The following is a 20,128-nucleotide window of genomic DNA, read 5'->3' on the forward strand; positions in this document are numbered from 1 at the left end:
AAGCCTCATATGCTCACGACGTTCCCTGCCCGTTTTGGGTTTCCTAGCCACACGCTTAGTATTTTACGAGCCACTAGCCAATGAAGCATCAAATCTATTAAATGGTCGCCACTACCCGGACCGCGTAGAACCCCCGATCGGTCCAGCTCACCTGGGGCCTTTCACTAGCCTCTAGCCACGCGGTGCACGCCTGCGTAATGTGTTTTGCCCCGTTCTAGCGCAACCGTTCTTTAACGCCACTGGCTGGCAAATTGGTTTTTTGGTCGATCGAAACGGCGGTGGTAATTATTGAACCACGATCGTAACGATGCAAGTATCGATCGATTTGCTGAAATGCAACTCGTTTTCGTTTGTTTTGGTTTCCCACCGTGCGGCAAGAACGCCGTCACGATCATTCCCTGCTGCTATGCGCTAGTTGGTAGCTGGCAGATTTATTCACAAGACCCCACAAGAGGGCCTGATGGTATGGAGAGGGGGGAGATTTTGAATGCGGAAGGAGGCACACATGCTGTGCTTTTGAACCCATTAATTCATTTGGCTGGGTTCGGTTTTGTTTTGCTCGGTTTGAATTTATTTATTTGTTTCACAACAAAATAGAATTTAATTTTGAGAACTGCTGCTTGAGAGCGCACTAATCACGTGTAAACAGGATGGATGAGCAATTCTGCTGGTAAGCTGGTCAGCGGCTCCGGTTGATTGAATAATAGTGGTACATAATTTAGCAATTGGTTTAGGTCTCCGGTTCCTGGGTGCATGGTTTTTGCTGATGATGGTAGAGCTCGGTTCACCTTGTTGATTGACATTATATGCTAATGATGTATCTTCCTTCGGTTTGAGCATGATTTTCCAATGTGCAGCAGCAGCAGCAGGGTGTCTATGGGAAACGGTGGAAGTAGTAGCATTTGTCGAATTTATTAACGATCTGTTTCCTGTGCTGGAGATGTGTCGAAAATGGGCATTAAGATCTTCCTGGGTCAGAGCCTTTAATGGGGTGCTAGATCAGCTCAGTGGATTGTTTGCAGTGTGCCATCTACAAAATGGGAAAAAAGTGATCCTTTAGAATTGAGACTAACATCAACAGTTGAGATCATCCCACTTACGGGATCATCCAGTAAGAAAAAGGATGTTTGGCTAGATCCAGTAGGGAAAATAATACAATATCATAAACTTAAAGATAGTGTTGTATTCATCAGAATGCCATAAGGTTTTTTAAGATCCAATAAGTGTACCACTACCACGATAGCATTCATAGATCCCGCAATAGGTTGAATATCAGTTACTGAAATGAGATGGGTTTCTAATTCTATGAGCAGTTTCTTGGTCAGGATAGATTCATTATTACTTCCAAAAAGCAATGTTCCAGTACGGCTAGTAGATATAGAAGACTGGATTCCGGATCAGGAAATAGGATAGGCTAAGTATCGAGAAGACTGGAACTGGCATACATGTAGGACCTGGTATAGAAATTTGTAATAGGTTCAGTATGTGTTGCATTGTCTGGATGACATCGAGATTAGTTGATTGAGTTTTAAGCTTGAGTATAGGATTTTGAGCAGTTATATATCCCAAAACATGGTTCGGAATTCTCCCAGTTGGTACCCTGTGTAACCCTCATACGTAACTCCGGCGCACCACTCAAGACGTAATATAAACGATCATTTAGTATGCAAAGCCGTCGAAATCATATCTTATTTAAAAATTATTGAATATGGCATAGGTCAAAATAGTTATTTTTAACCCAAACTCTTTGTCTTCATGGTTAGTTCAAACTCTGTCTTCATGGTTAGTTTAGCCCAGACGCAACTTATCTCAATATCTCTGTGCATGATCTGATCCAGCCTTCCATTTTTTGACCATATGTTCCAGCAAACATTTTTATCAACATTTCGGCCCAGGCTTTCTACTGACCAACAAAGAAAAGTGGCCAGGACTAGATTTGATACGCAGGTCAAAGAAAGGATGAAAGGAAGGTTAAAAGATTTACCATAAAACAAGCAAATATTTTCATATTCGATGGCATTCACTGAGCCAAGATCACGACATGAGACGCTTTCAGCCATTATCCTGAAACTCTCATCGAAGGAAACTACATATGTTGATAATTTGGGCGATTCCTAGTACTTTATTATACAATTACAGTGCGCATTTACAGCTACGTGGAAGGGAGGGGGAGGTTGTGTTTAGTTTGCAAGTGTTCCTGTTCGGTTTCGCCAGCCGGCAGAGTTTATCGTATTCCAGCCAGTTCAATTGCAGTCAATCAATTAATGCCGATAAACTCCGCATGCTGGTTCGTCCTTTGATCCAGTCGTTTAGTCCTACCGGGCGGCTACTTAGTACGCAAACTGAAACGGCAACGGATAGCCACCGTTGTACGATCGTCCGAGCCGGGGTGAGAAGGGCAGATTCCGTCCCAGTCGCGGTGCAAACGGTGGCCGCTGATGGTTCTCACCGACCGAATCGCGCCGGCCTAGCCGAGGCGACGTGGTGTGGTAGAAAATGGGCTGTGGCTTTCCTGAAAAGCACCCACACAAATACACACACATTTAAGTTCTGGATTGGTCCGTGAAATGCTTTGCCACACTTACGGGGCTTTGCTGTGACCAGCAGCACCATGTAGGGAGCACCCTGGACCAGTTCCGTGGCCAGCTTCTGGGGCGGCTCGCCCGCATATCCCAGCGGTTCGGCATCAAACTCCTCCACCAGATCGTCGTGCAGGTCCGCTGCAATGGTGCGCTTGCCGAGCCGAGGTCCAAACCACATGGCAGCGGCCCTTTTGTTCAGTCCCTCGGCACCGTCGTCCCGTCGGAGGGTATCCGAGTCGGGCCCGGTACTGTCCGGCGACTCACCACGGCCCGTCGTTCGCAGGTCGGCGTACTTTTGGTCCTGGAAAGGTGAGAAGGAGTTGCCAAACGTGACTGACTACTGGCACTGTTCAATCGGTTTCGGCTTCACTACAAACGCGCTGGTGAATTACATTTGTGTCCAACTCGGCACTCAGTGCACTTTTGATGGCCAGGTAGAGACAGATGAGGTTGAAGAAGAAGTAGAACCTAGACATGTTTGCGCACTAGTTGAAATGTAGTACAGTCCGGTGCAAGTTTCCCTAGAGTTGTTCACTGTTCACTGCACTACCTTTAGCACACAACTGTTGCCCTTTTCGGAAGGACCATACGCTCTTATATAGTGGACAAAATAGTATCGTCGAGCGCTGAGAGTGTGCTATCGATTTTCTTCCGTTCAGGATGTCCCTTGAAGATGAATGAAAGCGATCGACGTCATGTAGGTGGGATAGCTAATCCTTTTCCTATGTCAGCATGTGGGATGGCCGAAAAGTTGCACAGGTTTTGGACCCAAGTTCTTTGCCTTTAAGGTTTCAAAAAGGTGCAGCAAATCGGTCTGTGTCTGCAATGGATAGATTAAAGCAACAGTGCTTAATATTTTATTCATAAGCGCTTAAGCGCTTGTCGTAAAACATGTGTCATGTGCGATGGACGGCACAACAGGTCGAAGACAGCCACTCATCGTGCTGAATTCCGAATTCTGAGATTAACATTTCTAGAACAATCCTTAGCTCCCCCCCAACAACGGTAACTGACCAACCGTTGCGTTCGGCGATTAATTGAAAAGTCCATTTAGCTGCTAGCGACACAAGCACACCTGACGCACATTGAAAAAAAGCCTCTCATATTAGTGCCAAGCGATTTAAAAAAGGCTTCCGTACCCACCGTGCACCGATAGCTTGCGGGGGTAAGTATCTTTTACACTCGCCCAGTCAGTCAGCCGTCGGACTGACGGATGCATTAATATTAATTTAACACAACAGAGATCAGTCGCCGACGGTGGTGTTATACCCTTAGTTATTTGGAATATCTGCACGGGAATTGTTTTTTTTCTTTCTTTCTTTACCTTTGCCAGTTGTGTGGATTGAAAACAAAAGGATTACCACTATACAGTCTAGGACAGTGTGTTGCGTGGTGTTCGAGGAGTTGGAGTGGGAGGTATGCAAATTACGCATCCCGATTCGTAAGCGATCCTCGCAGCGGGAGACCAACACACACACACGCACACTAACGGCGCAGGATTGTCGCGTGGAAGGATGCAGGAAATGGCACACGTGTCGCCGTCAAGGATGTGCATTGAAATAACACATTTTAAGGACGTGTTCATTTCAAGTTTACTTAGAAAAAGGGTAAACAGCAAGAGTATTTCGGTTAAAAAGAATTTCCGAAGAGTTTTGCAGTCAAAGGTGAGGTTCACTCAAAGTTGTTCGTTGGGGGAAGAGTTCAAACGAATGTCCAGAAATACCATTGGATAGGGCTAGGGGTTGAGCTGCGTCACGTTTTTCATTGTTGAGACGAGCTTAAGATTCAACTAAAACTGGTCTGTTACATCCAAATTAATTCTAATGCTTCGGTAGAAGTGGAAGATAGAAAGTTAAGATAAAATGGCAAATCCTTGTTACTAGGAGTAGGGATGTTAGTTAGTAGGGAGGTGCGCATCGCTATTGGCATCGTTGGCATTGGCATATCCCATTGGCGCGCTAAGAAAGACAATAATATTAAATGTTTAATGTTAAGTTATGTTATTCTTCTGCCATATATCAACTTCAGCGTGTGTAATGCCTTTTCTGCATCTTTTCTGCCTCTGTCCCATTAAATGCATCGCGTCGTCCAACCGGCTGACAAAATGTTCTACACGTGCCGTGAAGTCAATCGGTCAAAACACTCGGTCAAAGTAAACAAACAACATCGTAAAACGATCTTCCCAAACAAAAAAAAAGGCTCCAAAAGGGAACTGCTGCGTCGGGAGTTGGCCATGCAATGGCCAACGTACAGCCAGTTCCGTTCCTGTAAGAAATTGAATTTTGCATACCAAACAAGCCAGTTCGAAGAGAGCTTTGGATGATCAAGACAAGCTTCACCACCCAAAACCATCAACAGGAGAAAAGAATTTCACAAGAATGTATAACGAGCAAAGCAGCTGGGGAGAAAGGGTGATGTCACTCGTTCACTAGTAATGCGATACCTTCTGGATGTTGCATAAACACGACCATCCGGATACGTTCGTTTTAACTGTAAATTTATGGGAAGGATTTACGTCACAATGCGGGAGATGTACCCTGGCTGATGGGGGCCAATTTGACAACCGTTTGGTCGTTTTTCCGCTTCTTATGTAACAAAACAACCGTTATCGGACTAGGACAACTAATGGGCTTGACTATCCATTCACATTCACAGCTATCCACCAATGGCAGGACAGTGTGTGGGTCCATATGGAGACTGAACACGTGACGGGCAAGTTGTTTGGTCAGCTGAAAGCCATGGCTATGATAGCTAATGAATTGGAATTTAAAGATCTGTTCTGTTCTGTTAGAATCGAATGCCATTTTCTATCTACTTTTCAGCTAATAAGATTATGTTTTTCTTATTTGATTCCAGACAGTGGCGTATAGACTTTAAATCTTGATGCCATTCGATTGACTATCTTTCTGATCATCGATTAAGTTTTTTGTTTTTATGGAAGACTATGTCTGTATAATATTAGTAATACTTTGTCTGTACCATTCTGGCCAAAATGTTGAAAAACACCATGATTTGAAGTCAAACAATTGACCTATGATTAAATAAACAAAAGTGCCACATTGGAGGTGATCATTTAGTTATCGTGAGCAACAAAGACCACTGTCCTTTTCATGCTACATGTAAGCAATGAACAAAGTTTGGTTTTTGCCTATATAAGTTCCGTAGAGCTCAAAAGAATTGCAGTGAAAAGGAGTGAATGGTCTCCGCAATTTAAGTCTAGCTTGTGAACTGACCACGACATTTGCAAACAAAAACACTGCGGAACAGTTGAGTGTACCGTCAATGTAGTGAGCTACTCTGTATTTGATTTCCAGTAAAACATGGAACAGGTTAACTAGCGTCCGCCGTTTTAATCTAACGGCGGGAGACATTACTTGAGCGATTGTTTCATTTTTTTTGTATTAAATCCTCAATCAACTACTAATAGCGATTCTTGGGGAATCATGCATTGAAACAAAAAAAGACACTACAAAGAAGCGGCCTTAGAGAGATCGAACGAGGCAAAAAACGATTCACTAACCCCATGGTGCTGCTGCTGCTGATGCATCGATCAAGGTAGAACTCTTGCCAAGTAGCGAGGAAGTCATTTGCCGCCAACCCACTCACCGCTGTCCGATCGAATGGCTTGCGTCTTTGTTCGATGTCCCGTGCCGTTCTGTGTGACTAATTTCCCTCCCCCTGCATTTTTTTTCTGTTGTTTGTTGCTTCACTGCCCGAACGCTCTCACAAGCTATCGTGTCTACCACCACCACCACCACCAACATCACCTTTCCAGTGTGTGTTGTCACGTGGCGCGAAATGGTTTCAACCGTCAAAACAAACGCGACAAGGGTGGCTGCCTTTCTGTTGTGTATCGCCACGGACAGCGGGGTACGCACGCTCCGTCGCCATAGAAACGCACCGCTAGCCCAAACAAACCGAGTTTTTCGGGGCTGGCATCAGTCTCCTTGCTCTGAGTGCTTTTCGGTCAACCAGTGGGATTGTCAGTTATTTATTTATTTTTTTGCTCTCGATAGACAACACGCAGCAGTCGCCACAAAAAAGCCGTTCCAGAGATGACGGAAGATTTGAAGCTAACAGTGGTCGAGCTGAACAAGCTGCTCGAGACGGACTACAATCTGATAACGTTCGACTCGCTGTCGCCCGAATCGCTGCTGCAGGTGCTGGTGGACGTGTTCCACGCGTTCGGTGCGCTCGACAAGCTGGACGTGCGGGAGGCGGACCCGGAGGAGACGAACGCGCTGGTGATGGAGGCGCTGCGCAAGGTCCAGTACCGGCCGGCCGAGGACATCGACGATCCGGGCGCGTTCCGGCGCGGCATGGTGCGGGGCGAGAAGCGGCTCATCCATCCCATCCTCTGGTGGATGTTCGAGCACCGGGAGCGCGTGAAGAAGGCCGCCTATCTGGCAAGGTAAGTGCTTTAAGGGAAGGTCTTTGACCGGGTGATTAAAGTGACGTTTCTGCTTCCGCTTCTGTTGCAAGGTTTCTCATTCCGCTCGATCTGCCGCCGGAGGCACTGGCGATGCCCGAGCTGGGCAGCCTGTGGGCACAGTACCAGGAGACGATGAACGGCTTCAAGGAGGCGCACCGGGCGTACGAGCAGTCGGTGCACGAGGGCACGCAGACGCGCGAGCTGCGGAACGACATTAGCGCGATCGAGACGGAGATCGAGAACGTGAAGAAGCGGATCGAGCGCACCCAGGGCCGGCTGGACAAGGTGCCCCAGCAGGAGCTGCTGCTCGAGGCGGCCAACGCGCTGCGCATCGAGAAGGAGCGCCAGAAGGAGCTGCTGCAGCAGATCGACGAGCAGCGGCAGGACCTAAGCCGGGCCAGCCTCGTGCACGACCGGCTGCAGAAGGAGCTGCACAACGCGAAGCTGTCCGTGCAGGGCGCCACGCCGCGCAACCTGATGGACGGGCTGGTCGAGGAGACGCAGGTGCTGGAGTTTATGGTGCAGCAGAAGCTGCCGCAGGAGCTGCAGCAGCGCCAGTCCGAGGTGCAGACGCTGCAGGAAGTGATCGACGAGCCGAACATTACGCGGGCCGACCTGCAGGAGCTGCAGCAGCGCATCGACGAGCTGACGCGCGACATCCAGCGCATGGTGGAGGGCCGGATGGCGGACCACAGCACGCAGAGCGATACGCTCGGGCCCTTTCGGCAGCAGGCGGCGATGGTGGCCCGCAACAAGGAGGCCGCAGCCGAGCAGCTCGACCAAACGACCAAAGAGCTGCGCGAGGTCGAACGGCAGCTGCAGGACCGGCAGCGCCAGCTCCAGGACACGGTCGGCGAGGTCATCCTGCGGGGCGAGGAGCTGAAGCAGTTCGTCAGCACGCTGCGCGCCAAAAGCAACGTGTACAAGCAGCAGCGGGCCGAGCTGGCCGCGGTCAAGGCGGAGGTGAGCGATCTGACCCAAACGCTCGAGAACCTGAAATCGCAGGACCCTTCGCTGTCCGGTGCGCTGTCCCAGCTGGCGGCCGACGAGGACGGGACGGTGCCGGGCGGCAAGGAGGACTCCGCGTCGCGGGCGGAATCGCCCACCGGTGGTGGGGCGCGTGGCATGACCGAGCTGGCCCGGCTTGTCGACGGCCTTCAGCGGGCGGTCGGGGCCGCCCGCGAGCGCGTCACGCCACTTTCCCAGCAACTGCGGCCGCTGCGGGAACGCGTCATCGAGCTGAAAGACGAAATGGACTCTAAAAAGCAGGTAAGGGGGGAGGGGGGGATACAGGGGGGGGGGGTTGTGGTCGGCCAGTGCGTTTCACTTTGATGCGGTTGTCACCGACGACGACGACGACGACGACGATGCCACAATGTTTGGTTTGCCGCTTGTGAGCGGACGGAGAAATTTATGGATCCGTGACAAATGGTTGAGTTTTATGGTTTCAACACCTGTTTGTGTTTTGTTTTACGATACCTACCTCGGCAATACACCTACTCCGACCCTCAAGGCCGAGCGGAACACACCTTTGCCGGCTCGGCTGGCATCTTCTTCATTGGCAGCAAATTGTATTGCAAATGATAATGATGGCTGGCAGGTGGAGGGTATGGACGTGCAGTGTGTGCTGCAGGTTGGATTGAATGGTGATGCACCCATCAGGATGCAGTCGTACAGAGCGCACTAGCGGAATGTAATTTGAACGGTTGATTTGCTATTCTTTAAAGATGCGCAGGCAAGGATCGGGTCATTGATAACTATTTGTTCAAGGTTCAATGTTGATTATGTTGAACGAAACAAAGGCTTTGTACATTTGCAACAGTTCGCAAACGTACCTGCTGCGTTCGTTGTTTTCCCGGTAGAGATGGGCAAAATTAACTGAAAGTCTGAACATTTGGTTGTGCCAGTTCCGGAAGGTGGCTGAACACAAAACCCGTCATCTGGAGCCATTTGAAGTCGTGCAGAGTCATTGGAAATGATTAGAATCACTAAAAAAAGTCCGGAACTATCGGGATCGTCTTAAGTCTAATCGTAGTGTATTCGTAAATTAACAAAAATGAGCGTAAAGTTATGCACACCTTTCAGAATTTTTGTTGGTTGGTTCAGAATTGAATGTTTCCTATAAATCGGGCGATGCAATTCGGTTCGAGACGAATCTGGGGGCTACTGACTCTTCTGGATAGCTCAGACTAACTGATTTTCACTAAACAATGTCAGCCGACTTTAAATAATTCAATGAATCCAATGAATCAATTGATTCCGGTCAGTTCCAAGCAGTTCCAGGTGATTCTAAGCGGCTGCCGTTGGTCGCTGGGGTGTACACAGTAGTATAGGACGATTCTGACGATTCTGAATATGGCGACGAATTAGGACTGTGCTGTGATCGTATGAGCGCTGGTCACGGAGGCCTTGGAACTGAGGAAGGTTAACCTTTTGCTGGCATAGGCCGAACTGAAGCGAAAAACTAGTTGCAGAGTGGACTGGTTGGAAGCGGTCATTGATCGTCCATTCGATCATGGAAATCTGTAAGAGGTTTCCCTTACTGGAAGTGTTGCTGCAAAGAAGCGTCTCCTTGGGCAGCACCACTCTCCATACTAGAGATGGGTAAAGTTGGTAAAAATTCGGAGCCGACTCCCATACGACTCCGATAATTTTGGAACGAACTCCGGAAGGTAGGTTCACCCAGCATTATCCAGAGTGTTTCGGAATCGTCAGGAATCGCCCGGAGTCGTCCCAAGTCGTTTGAAGTCGTCCAGAGTCGGCCGGAGTCGTCCGTAGTCGGCATTGAAAAACAGGCCTGTATACGAAGTACACGTGCAAAGTGAAAGAAGAAACAAACAACGAAATGAAATGCCTGATCACAAGCACAATGCACCGGACGGGTCCTGTTGACTCCGATCAACTCCGATTCCGGTCGACTCCGATCGACTCTAGACAACTCCGAATGACTCCGGCCGATTTTGGACGACTCCAGACGACTCCGCTGAATCCGGGCGGAACTAGTGGTTAACTACTAACAACAGTCTGAGTCGGATCCAAGTCGTGGGTGCGCTCCGAAGATCACATCACCACTCCGTACTCTTGAATTGAGAAGACGAATAGATTTGTTGGAAGGGTATAGCTCTATCCTGACAGTCCAAAGGAATCTGACTTGCCAAGATCGGTGGTGGTTTTATTTATGCTCATCGTGGGTTGTGGGTTTCTTACAATTTGGTTCCGGTTATGTTAGTCCCGGATTCCTTTTAGTGTTCTGTTTAGCAAATACACTGGGGGCAACAAGGACCAATTCTCAATTAATCCAACGATTCCATCCGACGTTTCACGACGATTCTGAACAATTCCTTACGATTCTGGGTACGATTCAAGCAATCTTCACTGTTTAGGTGAACCTAACTGTTGTGATCAATTATGGCCGATGCCGAACGATACCGAGGACTTCTGATTGCTTTCACGAACGAATCTGAAAAGTCTGACGATTTTAGGTAATTGCGGCCAATGCGGATAATTCCGAATGATTCAGGTCCACTAAATAAATAGATAAAATGATTATTCCGTTCGATTCCGAACGGTTGCAGTCGTTTTCAGTGCGTCCATCACTACTTCCCGGGCGCAAATGCACCAAACTGATACGAGACAACAAGAGTCTACGTGACCCTCCAACATTGCCTCTTCGCACGCGCACAATGCAACCGATTCAGGGACCGACTTCCTGTCCTGGGATGTTTTCCCATATATTCATCCTAGTTTGTGTGTGTGTTGAATGCGCGTGTGGTGATGATTCCACGCAACTGTACGTTGGTCGTTTTTCTTCATCGGGGTGCTTCGGAGCGCTTTTTGTCATTTTACTTTCCCAAAATCCTTCCACAAAACCACTTGGGTCGGGATTGGATAGGATGGGAAAAAAACCAAATCTGATGGTTGAATTCTCCTACCAAACAGATGTGTGCGTCTGTACGTGCGTGTGAGTGCATTTCTTTGCCTCACACAACACAGGCCATAGCCTGCCGGGTGTCCTTTTCATTTTCCAAGAGCTGCGCTCACGAGGTAGCGGGATTGGGATGGGATGCAGTTTGGCTAAAAGCATACAAGAGATGGAAGAGCAGAGAGAGAGAGAAATGGGAAACGACGCAGCATCGATAGATCAGCCAAACAGGTCAGCAGGTCCTTTTTCGGTGGGAAGGATCGATCGTTCCACTGTACCCAGCGAGCAGTTCATGTTTCACCGCGCCAGAGTGCAGAACCACATCGCCCAGTGGTAGTCAGTGTAGTGCGTTGTGTTGGGACTTTAGAGCCGCAACTCCAGTGTGACTTCAGTGTATGTGTGCTTAGTGTAAAGAAGTTAGTTTGAGAGTAGATACCAAAAAAAGAAAAGAAACCGACACCACACCCCCAGCAATGAAGCGCGGCGAGCTGCCCCGAAGGATCAACCGGTCGCTGAAAAAGATGGCCAAGCTGAACCTGCTCACGGTGCTGAACGAGAACGTGACCAAACCGATCACGCGCTTCTTCCGCAACGACATCGTCGAGCTGCAGCGGAACAAAACCAAGGCCGAGTACCACTACTGCTCGAACTATCGCGTCACGCGCGATGCTGCCCGCCGCAAGAAGACGCCCAAACACATGGTCAAGTGCATCGAGTTTTCCTGCCGCGAGTACAGCCCCAACAAGCCGACCCTGCGCGACCAGCTGAAACAGTTCACGATGAAGCACAACCCATCGGAGGACATGGTAAAGGATCTGCTCTCGATCATGAAGGAGAACGGGCTGGAGCTGTCGAACAGTAACGTTAGCAGCAGCAGCAGCAACAGCACCAGCGTCAGCAACGACTCCAGCCTATCGTCCTCCCTGTCCGGTAGCTTCTGTGGTAGCGGGGGACCTTCCCCAGCGCCCCCAGTGTACCACAACTTTGACGTGCTGCCGATGTCGGTGGGCCGCTACCTGAGCTTCGGCATCAAGCGCTCGATCACCAACTATCTGCAGCGCTTCGTCGACGACAGCAACCACTGGTACATGAAGACGCTCTTCATGGATCTCGCCTTTTACGTGGTCAAATCGGAGGCCAAGCTCGAGGGTGGCAGCGCGCCCCACTATCTGATCATCCTCGGCAAGCTGTCGATCCAGCTGGACGAACCGTTCGTGATCGGCGTGTACCAGGGCGCGTTTCCAACTCCCACCATCGCGAACGAGATCCTGCGCCCGCTGGTGGACGAGATGAAGGAGCTGGAGAACCGCAAGTTCGAGATCGAGTCCCGCCCGTACCTGCTCTCCATCCGGGCGGTCCTGTGCGATCCGATCGCGAACAGTTTGATCACGTGCACGGCCCTGCCGAACTCGCAGTACGGCTGCAGCAAGTGCAACCAGAAGGGCCAGCTCCAGTTCAGCGAGGGCATTACGAGCTTCCCGCCCACCACCAGCCTGGCCACACTGCGCACGGACGACGACTTTGTGTACGGGCTGATCAACGGGCACCATGTGGGGGTACCGGTGCTGGGCGAGCTGAACCTCGATCTGAAGTCACAGTTCATGATCGACTACAAGTACGTCGTGTGCGAGGGCGTGATGCAGCGGCTGATGCACCTGTGGACGACCGGGAAGCTGGACTATCGGTTAAACAAGCAGTCGCTGCGTCGGATATCGAGCAAGATGGTAGCGATGGCCAAGTACTGTCCGCGCGAGTTCCGCCAAAAGCCCAAGCCGCTGGAAGAGCTCGACCGGTGGGATGCGTACGATTGGCGCCAGTTTCTGCTCTACTACTCGCCGATCGTGCTGAAGAAGCACATGCCGCACAAGTACTACGTGCACTTCCTCTATCTGCATCTGGCGATGCGCATCCTGATCAGCGGCGAGCTGTTCGTGGAGTGCAACACGTTCGTGGCGGGCCAGCTGCTCAACACGTTCGTGGCGGACTATGGGGCGCTGTACGGGGCGCCGCTGATCGACTACAACGTGCACAATCTGCTGCACTTCGAGGAGGCGAACATGAAGGCGGGCCCGATGTGCCGGATGAACGGGTTCCACTTCGACCGGCAGATGGACGGCATACTGCGGTGCGTCAGTACGCGCCGCTCGATCACGCTGGAGGAGATCGGGGCCCAGATCGAGGACACGACCGGCGCGATCGTGGAGAACCAGCTGAACGAGTACAAGCAACCGTTCCCGCGGCTCGAGGCGACCCCGTTCGGGACGGAGCTGCTGGTGAACCAGCACGTGACGCTGTCGACCCGCGAACCGGACAACTGTGCGATCGCGAAGGATGGCGTGCTGCTGATCGAAGCGTTCGGCGTGCACGAGGGCGAGATCGTCATCACGGGGCGCCGGTTCGTGGAGCAGGCGGTGCTGTACCAGGCGCCGGTCACTACGCAGAAGCTGCTGCTGGTGTCCGGCCTGTCCGACCTGTGCATGGTGAAGGCGACCGATCTGCTGTCGAAGGGCGTGAAGATCGACACGTTGCGTGGGATCGTTGTGCTGCCGCTGCTTTATCACTGAGCGGTGGAGCGTTTGAGAATTTGCAGCACGTCTGGATTGTGATATTACAGGGTTTCCCACGATTTATTGGTTGGTTCCCACGATTTATTGGTGCGTTCCCACGATTTTTTGGTCATTTCCCATAATTTTTTGGTAGCAACCCACGATTTATTGGTCGGTTCCCAAATATTATTGGTCGGTTCCCAAATATTATTGGTCGTTTCCCAAATATTATTGGTCGGTTCCCAAATATAATATAATATAATACCGACCAATAATATTTGGGAAACGACCAATAATATTTGGGAACCGACCAATAATATTTGGGAACCGACCAATAAATCGTGGGTTGCTACCAAAAAATTATGGGAAATGACCAAAAAATCGTGGGAACGCACCAATAAATCGTGGGAACCAACCAATAAATCGTGGGAAACCCTGTAAAAGGGGGTTCGTCGTCTCAGCCGCATCATCGCTGTTTAGCTTTAGTGTAGTAAGGAGTGTGGAGTGTGTACATAAATTGGTGGGCGAAACTCAGTGATGGGAATGTTCCAAAGCGAGGGGTAAATAAAACACGAAACACGGCGCACATACGGTGCACGCCTGGTTTCGTATCTAAAGTAATGCGAAAACCCATCGATTGTGTCAGCGTTTTCTTTAATTATGTTTGCCTGCGTAGCTGTGCTTGTCCTTAGAAATTGGTAATCTTGGGGTAGCTGGTTAAAGCCCATCTGGCCAGATGCAACATCCCGTACGGATTTGGGATGCGGCAGCTTTGCCCTACCTTTGCCTTCGCTTAACCTTCGCCTTTCTTGCGCTTCGGGTTATTTCGATCCAGGTAAACATCGATTCCGGGCTGCCGGGCTACATCTTTTAAGAGGAAACCCCCGAAATAAAGATGATTTACAGGAGTTGTGGTGATTGGTTTATTTTCTTGGACTGTATTTTATGCTCTGTTCGCTTTTTAGCGTGCACATCAAGGAATAGGGGAATAAAGAAGGAAAGGTTTTGGCTAGATTGTAGGTACTAAATGCTTAAATTATCGATGCTTTTAGCAGCGAGGTACAGGTTTGGAGCTATCTGGAAGGTAAAATAGGAAAATGAATATTAAAGGTAAATTTTGGTATGGACAGGAGTTGCTCATACTCAAAACCAAACCTAGAGAAGCTAGGGAGAGCACTTGATGGGTTGCTAGTATCTCCAATTATTGTTCCAATTTCTCGCACGTTGTTATCAGATCAGTAAGATTCCAAACTTCCTGTGTGATCCTCATAACGGATTTAGCAGGTGAGAGAGAGAGCGAGAGATTGTGTAAATTGCATCCCACAGTGAGTCTGTGTAGTAGGTGCAAGCAAAACCTCCACTTCAAAGCCTCACATACCGGTGAATTTCTGGCGGGATCTGATAAAAAAGGGAGCAGGAGAAATAGGACACGGTTCGGCTGGTGCAGCTACCTGCAAAAGGGATCGATAGGCACTCCCTCCTGTGTCCTGTGTCTTTCGGGTTCGGTTGTGCTTTCAAAAACGCAAACAATCGACCGGTTCAGATACAGAAATTGGAAGAAATGCGTTTGAAATCTTATTTTTTGGCGATCTTTTATTTTTTCCTTCCTTCCAAAATACCTTTGAGGGAACGATTTATGTGCTTGTGGGATGCCGTTTGAACAAAGGGAACCACCAACACACATGCAGTGGTGCAAATCTTTCTGCTCGCCAAAGACGCTACTTCTCGGACAAAAAGGACATGGGAATCGGTTGGAAAGGAAAAGATCTCCGCCAAATTCTATACCGCACAGCCAATCCATAATGATTGCGAACGATCGGAGCCGGTAGAGAAAGGTGAACGGAATAGGGGAACACCACCATCCGAACCGTCCGGGTCCGGTGCATGTTTGTGCAAGTTGCAACAGTCTGTGCATCGTTTTATGATTGTGTCCCCTTTTCATTCGTCGCCGGACATGTCAAAAACCGGGACACAATTCCTGGCATGCAGCTGTGCATGGTAGTGATGGGTAAATTCAACAAAAATCCGGAATCGCTTCCGGATGACTCCGCCAAAATTGGAAGCGATTCCGGAAGGTAGGTGCGAAACTCCGACCTCGGAGCCGTCCGGAGCCGTTCGGAGCCGTCCGGAGCCGCTAGTCGGCAGCCGGAGCCGGTCGGAGCCGTCGGAGCCGTCGGAGCCGTCGGAGCCGTCCGGAGCCGTCGGAGCCGTCCGGAGCCGTCGGAGCCGTCCGGAGCCGTCCGGAGCCGTCCGGAGCCGCTAGTCGGCAGCCGGAGCCGTCCGGAGCCGTCGGAGCCGTCCGGAGCCGTCGGAGCCGTCCGGAGCCGTCGGAGCCGTTGGAGCCGTTGGAACCGTTGGAGCCGTTGGAGCCGTCGGAGCCGTCCGGAGCCAGCCGGAGCCGTCCGGAACCGGCGGAGCCGTCGGAGCCGTTGGAGCCGTTGGAGCCGTCCCGAGCCGTCGGAGTAGTTGTAATAGTTGTAATAGTCGGAAGCATTCTGAAGCGCATTAATTTCCCGATATTAGTGATAATTTTATTGTAAAAAACAGCTAACGAGTAAAAAAAAAGTCTTCTTCATTTATTGATATGAAGTTTTTTTGTGTGTTTTTTTTTCAAAAATAAAGCCAAAAATAATTGTTTGCTCCGTATACATACATAGGAAAAAAAATGAATCAAATTAGGAGGTCAAGGAGCAATAGAACTATGACGGGAGGTGGGTTTGATAAAATACGAACGAGGCAGATGAGTGTAATTATGGCAGTTTTGCACGGTTGTTTACATCGACTAACGTGTATGGTTTAGGCCGCACTTGTTTTTTACCGAATAACATGATGCCACATGGACAAGACAAAGAATATAACTATCAATCATCCGTCCATCTTTTATGAAAATAAAGATCAATAATAGTTTGATTCATAGTTTTTCCCTATATATACGGAGCAAGCAATTGTTTTTGACTTTATTGTTTAAAAAAAATACAAAAAAAACTTCAGAGCAATAAATGAAGAAGACTATTTTTTTACTCGTAAGTTGTTTTTTTTTAAATGAAATCATCGCTGAAATCGGGAAATTAATGCGCTTCAGAAGACTTCCGACTATTACAACGACTCCGACGGCTCGAACTGGCTCTGTCGGCTTCGACAGCCCCGACGGTCCCAACGTTTCCAACCGGTTCCGTTGGCTCCAACGACTACGACGGCTCCGTTGGCTCCAACGACTACGACGGTTCCGACCGGCTCCGGACGGCTCCGTCGGCTCCGTCGGCTCCAACTGCTACGACGGCTCCGACCGGCTCCAGCTGCCGACTAGCGGCTCCGACGGCTCCAACGGCTCCGACGGCTCCGGACGGCTCCGACGGCTCCGACGGCTCCAGCTGCCGACTAGCGGCTCCGGACGGCTCCGGACGGCTCCGACGCCTCCGGACGGCTCCGGACGGCTCCGACGGCTCCGGACGGCTCCGACGGCTCCGGACGGCTCCGACGGCTCCGGGCGGAATCGACGGTTTTAATTTTTCGGAATCGGAGCCGGAGTAGCAATGCTCGGAGGCGATTCCGAGCCGTGGGTGCGATTCCGGCTACCCATCACTAGTGCATGGGTTTTCACTGTTGACTGTAGGGCACGAACAAAAAGGGATAAGAAGAAGGTGCATAATTGTTTCGTTTTCTATGCTGACAATAGGTGTAAAAGAAAGCACAATTGGCAATGAAAGTTGCTGGATGACCTCGAAGCAAAATATGGACAAACGTGAGCGAAGGAGAACCCTAGGAGAAGAGTCTAGGAAATAAATCTTACTTATGCCGGTTCCTCTCCGGGAAAAAAAGGTCCATGCATGGTGCTGTATTTGCTCTTGTACTCAAATTGAATGAAAAAGTCGTGTTTTTTCTTAATACTTCAAGGTGATTAATTTTAATTTGCTTATATTTTTGGATTAGTTGGGTGTATAAACAATAAATCTGGACCCTATACATAGCACCATTAACAAACTTTACCTGTCGAAGATTCTTTGCTGCAATTGGCTTGGAAAAAACGCGCTTGAAAATATTATTTAATTTTGCCATGCTTTATTTAGCTGTTAAATGATTGAATGTTATCAAATATTTCCTTTTTTCATTTTTTAAATTAAAATAACCAAACTAAAACGGTACCAAGAGTGATTAAAAAACATTCTTTTACATACACATTGCATACCTTCTGGCGCTTAGCAAGGCCCTACTGAACTAACCCATTTTCCCCCCACGATTTTGCAGACATACGACGCACTGATCGCTACCCTCAACGCCGAATCGGCCACGATGCAGTCCAAGATCACGGAAACGGAGCGGGCCATCCACAAGCTCGAGCAGGAGTGGCAGGAGCTGCAGCTCGAGCACGAACGATCCCAGCTACTGCTGGAGAAGGCCAACGAGGAACTGTCCGCCGCTTCAGCGGCCGGCAGCGGGGAACGCGTCTCGCTCAAGGAAACGCTTTCCCAGCAGATACTCGAGCAGGAGGCGTCCCTCAAACGGTTGACCGAGGAGAAGGCGAGCCTGCAGGCGAGCAAAACGGACCGCGCCCAGCAGCTGCAGATGTGGACGGATTTGCGCAAGCTGTTCGAGGTGAAGATTCGCTGTCTGAATGAAAGCAAACACCGCGGAGCGGGTGGAACGCTGTCCGTGAGCCGGGGCGGTGCGGAAACGTTCACGTTGCAGTGAGCACAAGTATATGTATTGTGAGAGTGGAATTTATGTCTTTTTTATAGTGTAGCTACTGGCTAAGAGATGGCGCTGCGGAAGGAAGCAAGCAGTGGAGCAAACGATTGGTTTGGATTTTTTTGAACTTCTCCGTCACAACAAGAATGCCTGAAAGAATGATTATATCTTATGGATCGTTCAAAAGCTGACTGGAAACCTTCTCGATGAGCATTTCCAGCTCTACTTCTTCCTCTTGGCGGGTGGCAACGTTTCGCAGCTTCACTACACCACGAGCCAGCTCACCATCCCCAATGATGACGGCATACGGGATTCGGTACTGTTCGCAGTGCTGCAGTTGATCCAGCAGCTTGGGGTTTGTCTTGTAGGAGTGTTCCGCACTAATCTCTGCCGCCCACAGCCGATTGAGTATCTCCAGTCGCTTCAGATGCAATCCTTTGTGGACAGACGCCACGTACACCTGCGTATGGTTGGTGCGTGGTTCCTCCCTGGTCCTTGCCTCCATGATGCAGAACAACCTTTCCACCCCGATCGATACTCCAACACACGGGACCAGCTGTTTCCGGTGTGGATTAAACGTGCCCACCAAATTGTCGTACCGGCCACCGCCGGCAACGGAACCAACGAACGCTGCTTGGGTGCCTTCGTCGTCGTTGTCGCCACCAACCAGTACGGCTTCGTATATAACGCCCGTATAGTAGTCGAGTCCACGGGCCAGACTAAGATCGAACGAGAGCCTGTCCGCCACCTGGAACAGCGCGCAGTACTGGAACAACAGGCGCAACTCGTCCAACGCTTCCTTCGCCCCGGGGTGGCAGTTCATCTTTGCATCGTAGGCTAATCGATCAACCAGCTCGAGCCCTCCGTGCAGTGTAACGTACATTCCGATCTGCTCCACCGTCTCCACCTGCAAGCCCTTCTGCAGTATCAACTCCTCTCGCACCGCATCCCACGGCATCTTGTCCAGCTTGTCGATGGAGGAGCAAACCGTACGGAACATCTCCGCTGACACTCCACACACCTGCAGCAGTGCGTCCAGCAGCTTCCGATGGTTTACCTTCACCACAAACGCCCCAATATCCAGCTGGAGCAATACCTCGCACACTACCTTCACACACTCCGCGTCCGGTAGCATCGGATCGTACGCACCGGCAATGTCAAAGTCACACTGGTAGAACTCCCGCAAGCGACCGCGTGCCGGTTGCGGATTGTCCCGACGGTACACTTTGGCGAGCTGGTACCGTTTCATGGAGGAGAGATTGTGCAGCGCGACGTACCGCGCGAACGGGACGGTTAGATCGTACCGCAGGGCTAACGGTTCACCGCCCTGCTCCTGCAGCTCGTAGATTAGCTTGGCCTCTTCCCCGTACCGTCCTGCCAGCAGCTCCTTCCGCTCGAAGACGGGCGTGTCGAGCGGTACGGCACCGTGCTTCCGGAACACCCGTACCACCTGGTCGAGCAAGCGTTGCCGCAGGGCCATCGCTCCGGGTTCGTAGTCTCGCGTACCTTTCGGTGTTTTCAGCGGTAGATTCCGATTGCCGGTGGACGGTGGTTCGTTTTGGCGGCGCCCGGTCATGTTTTCGTAGGTGTTGCTCACTTTAATCCCACGTTTCTCAGCTTTCACTTGGTAAAAGTTTAAACGAATCAGGCCGCTGACGGTCTGATGCACACAAAATAAGCTAAACTTACTTCTAGCCGCTTGGAATTGCATCATCCCGTACGCCAGTGTCAAACTGGTCGTTTTGAAATCAATCCGAACGCCTGGTTGTATGCAATTCGTAACACAAGCATTCGAGCAACCCCTTCTAGCTCGAAAAATATCGAGCACAGTGGGAGTGCCAGTGGGTCATATTGTTTTCAATTTTTTTAATGCTGCAATATTTGTAAAATGAAAAACCATGTAAGCACCTAGAAAATAAGGGCATTGGTGATTTTTTGTTCATTTCGATTAGATTGTTAT

General features: G+C 50.0%; 3 protein-coding genes across 3 annotated transcripts; 1 reads left to right on the forward strand and 2 right to left on the reverse strand.

Annotated features, from left to right (window-relative positions):
* Positions 1–2,099: 2,099 nt before the first annotated feature.
* Positions 2,100–3,151, reverse strand: LOC120949528 (PBAN-type neuropeptides). The gene is made up of 3 exons (XM_040366884.2): positions 2,975–3,151; positions 2,586–2,883; positions 2,100–2,512 (listed from the first exon to the last, which is right to left on the reverse strand). Exons 1-3 carry the CDS (start codon positions 3,056–3,058, stop codon positions 2,331–2,333), a joined length of 564 nt encoding a protein of 187 aa, XP_040222818.1. The 5' UTR covers positions 3,059–3,151; the 3' UTR covers positions 2,100–2,330.
* Positions 3,152–6,579: 3,428 nt separating this feature from the next.
* Positions 6,580–18,174, forward strand: LOC120952243 (intraflagellar transport protein 81 homolog). The gene is made up of 3 exons (XM_040371472.2): positions 6,580–6,993; positions 7,065–8,283; positions 17,728–18,174. The coding sequence occupies exons 1-3, from the start codon at positions 6,638–6,640 to the stop codon at positions 18,169–18,171; spliced, it is 2,019 nt and encodes a 672-aa protein (XP_040227406.2). The 5' UTR covers positions 6,580–6,637; the 3' UTR covers positions 18,172–18,174.
* Positions 18,175–18,325: 151 nt separating this feature from the next.
* LOC120952244 (histidine--tRNA ligase, cytoplasmic-like) lies at positions 18,326–19,934 on the reverse strand. Its single transcript, XM_040371473.2, has one exon. The coding sequence runs from the start codon at positions 19,880–19,882 to the stop codon at positions 18,338–18,340; it is 1,545 nt and encodes a 514-aa protein (XP_040227407.2). The 5' UTR covers positions 19,883–19,934; the 3' UTR covers positions 18,326–18,337.
* Positions 19,935–20,128: the final 194 nt, after the last annotated feature.

Source organism: Anopheles coluzzii, chromosome 2 (assembly GCF_943734685.1).
Source record: "Anopheles coluzzii chromosome 2, AcolN3, whole genome shotgun sequence".
NCBI lineage: Eukaryota > Metazoa > Arthropoda > Insecta > Diptera > Culicidae > Anopheles > Anopheles coluzzii.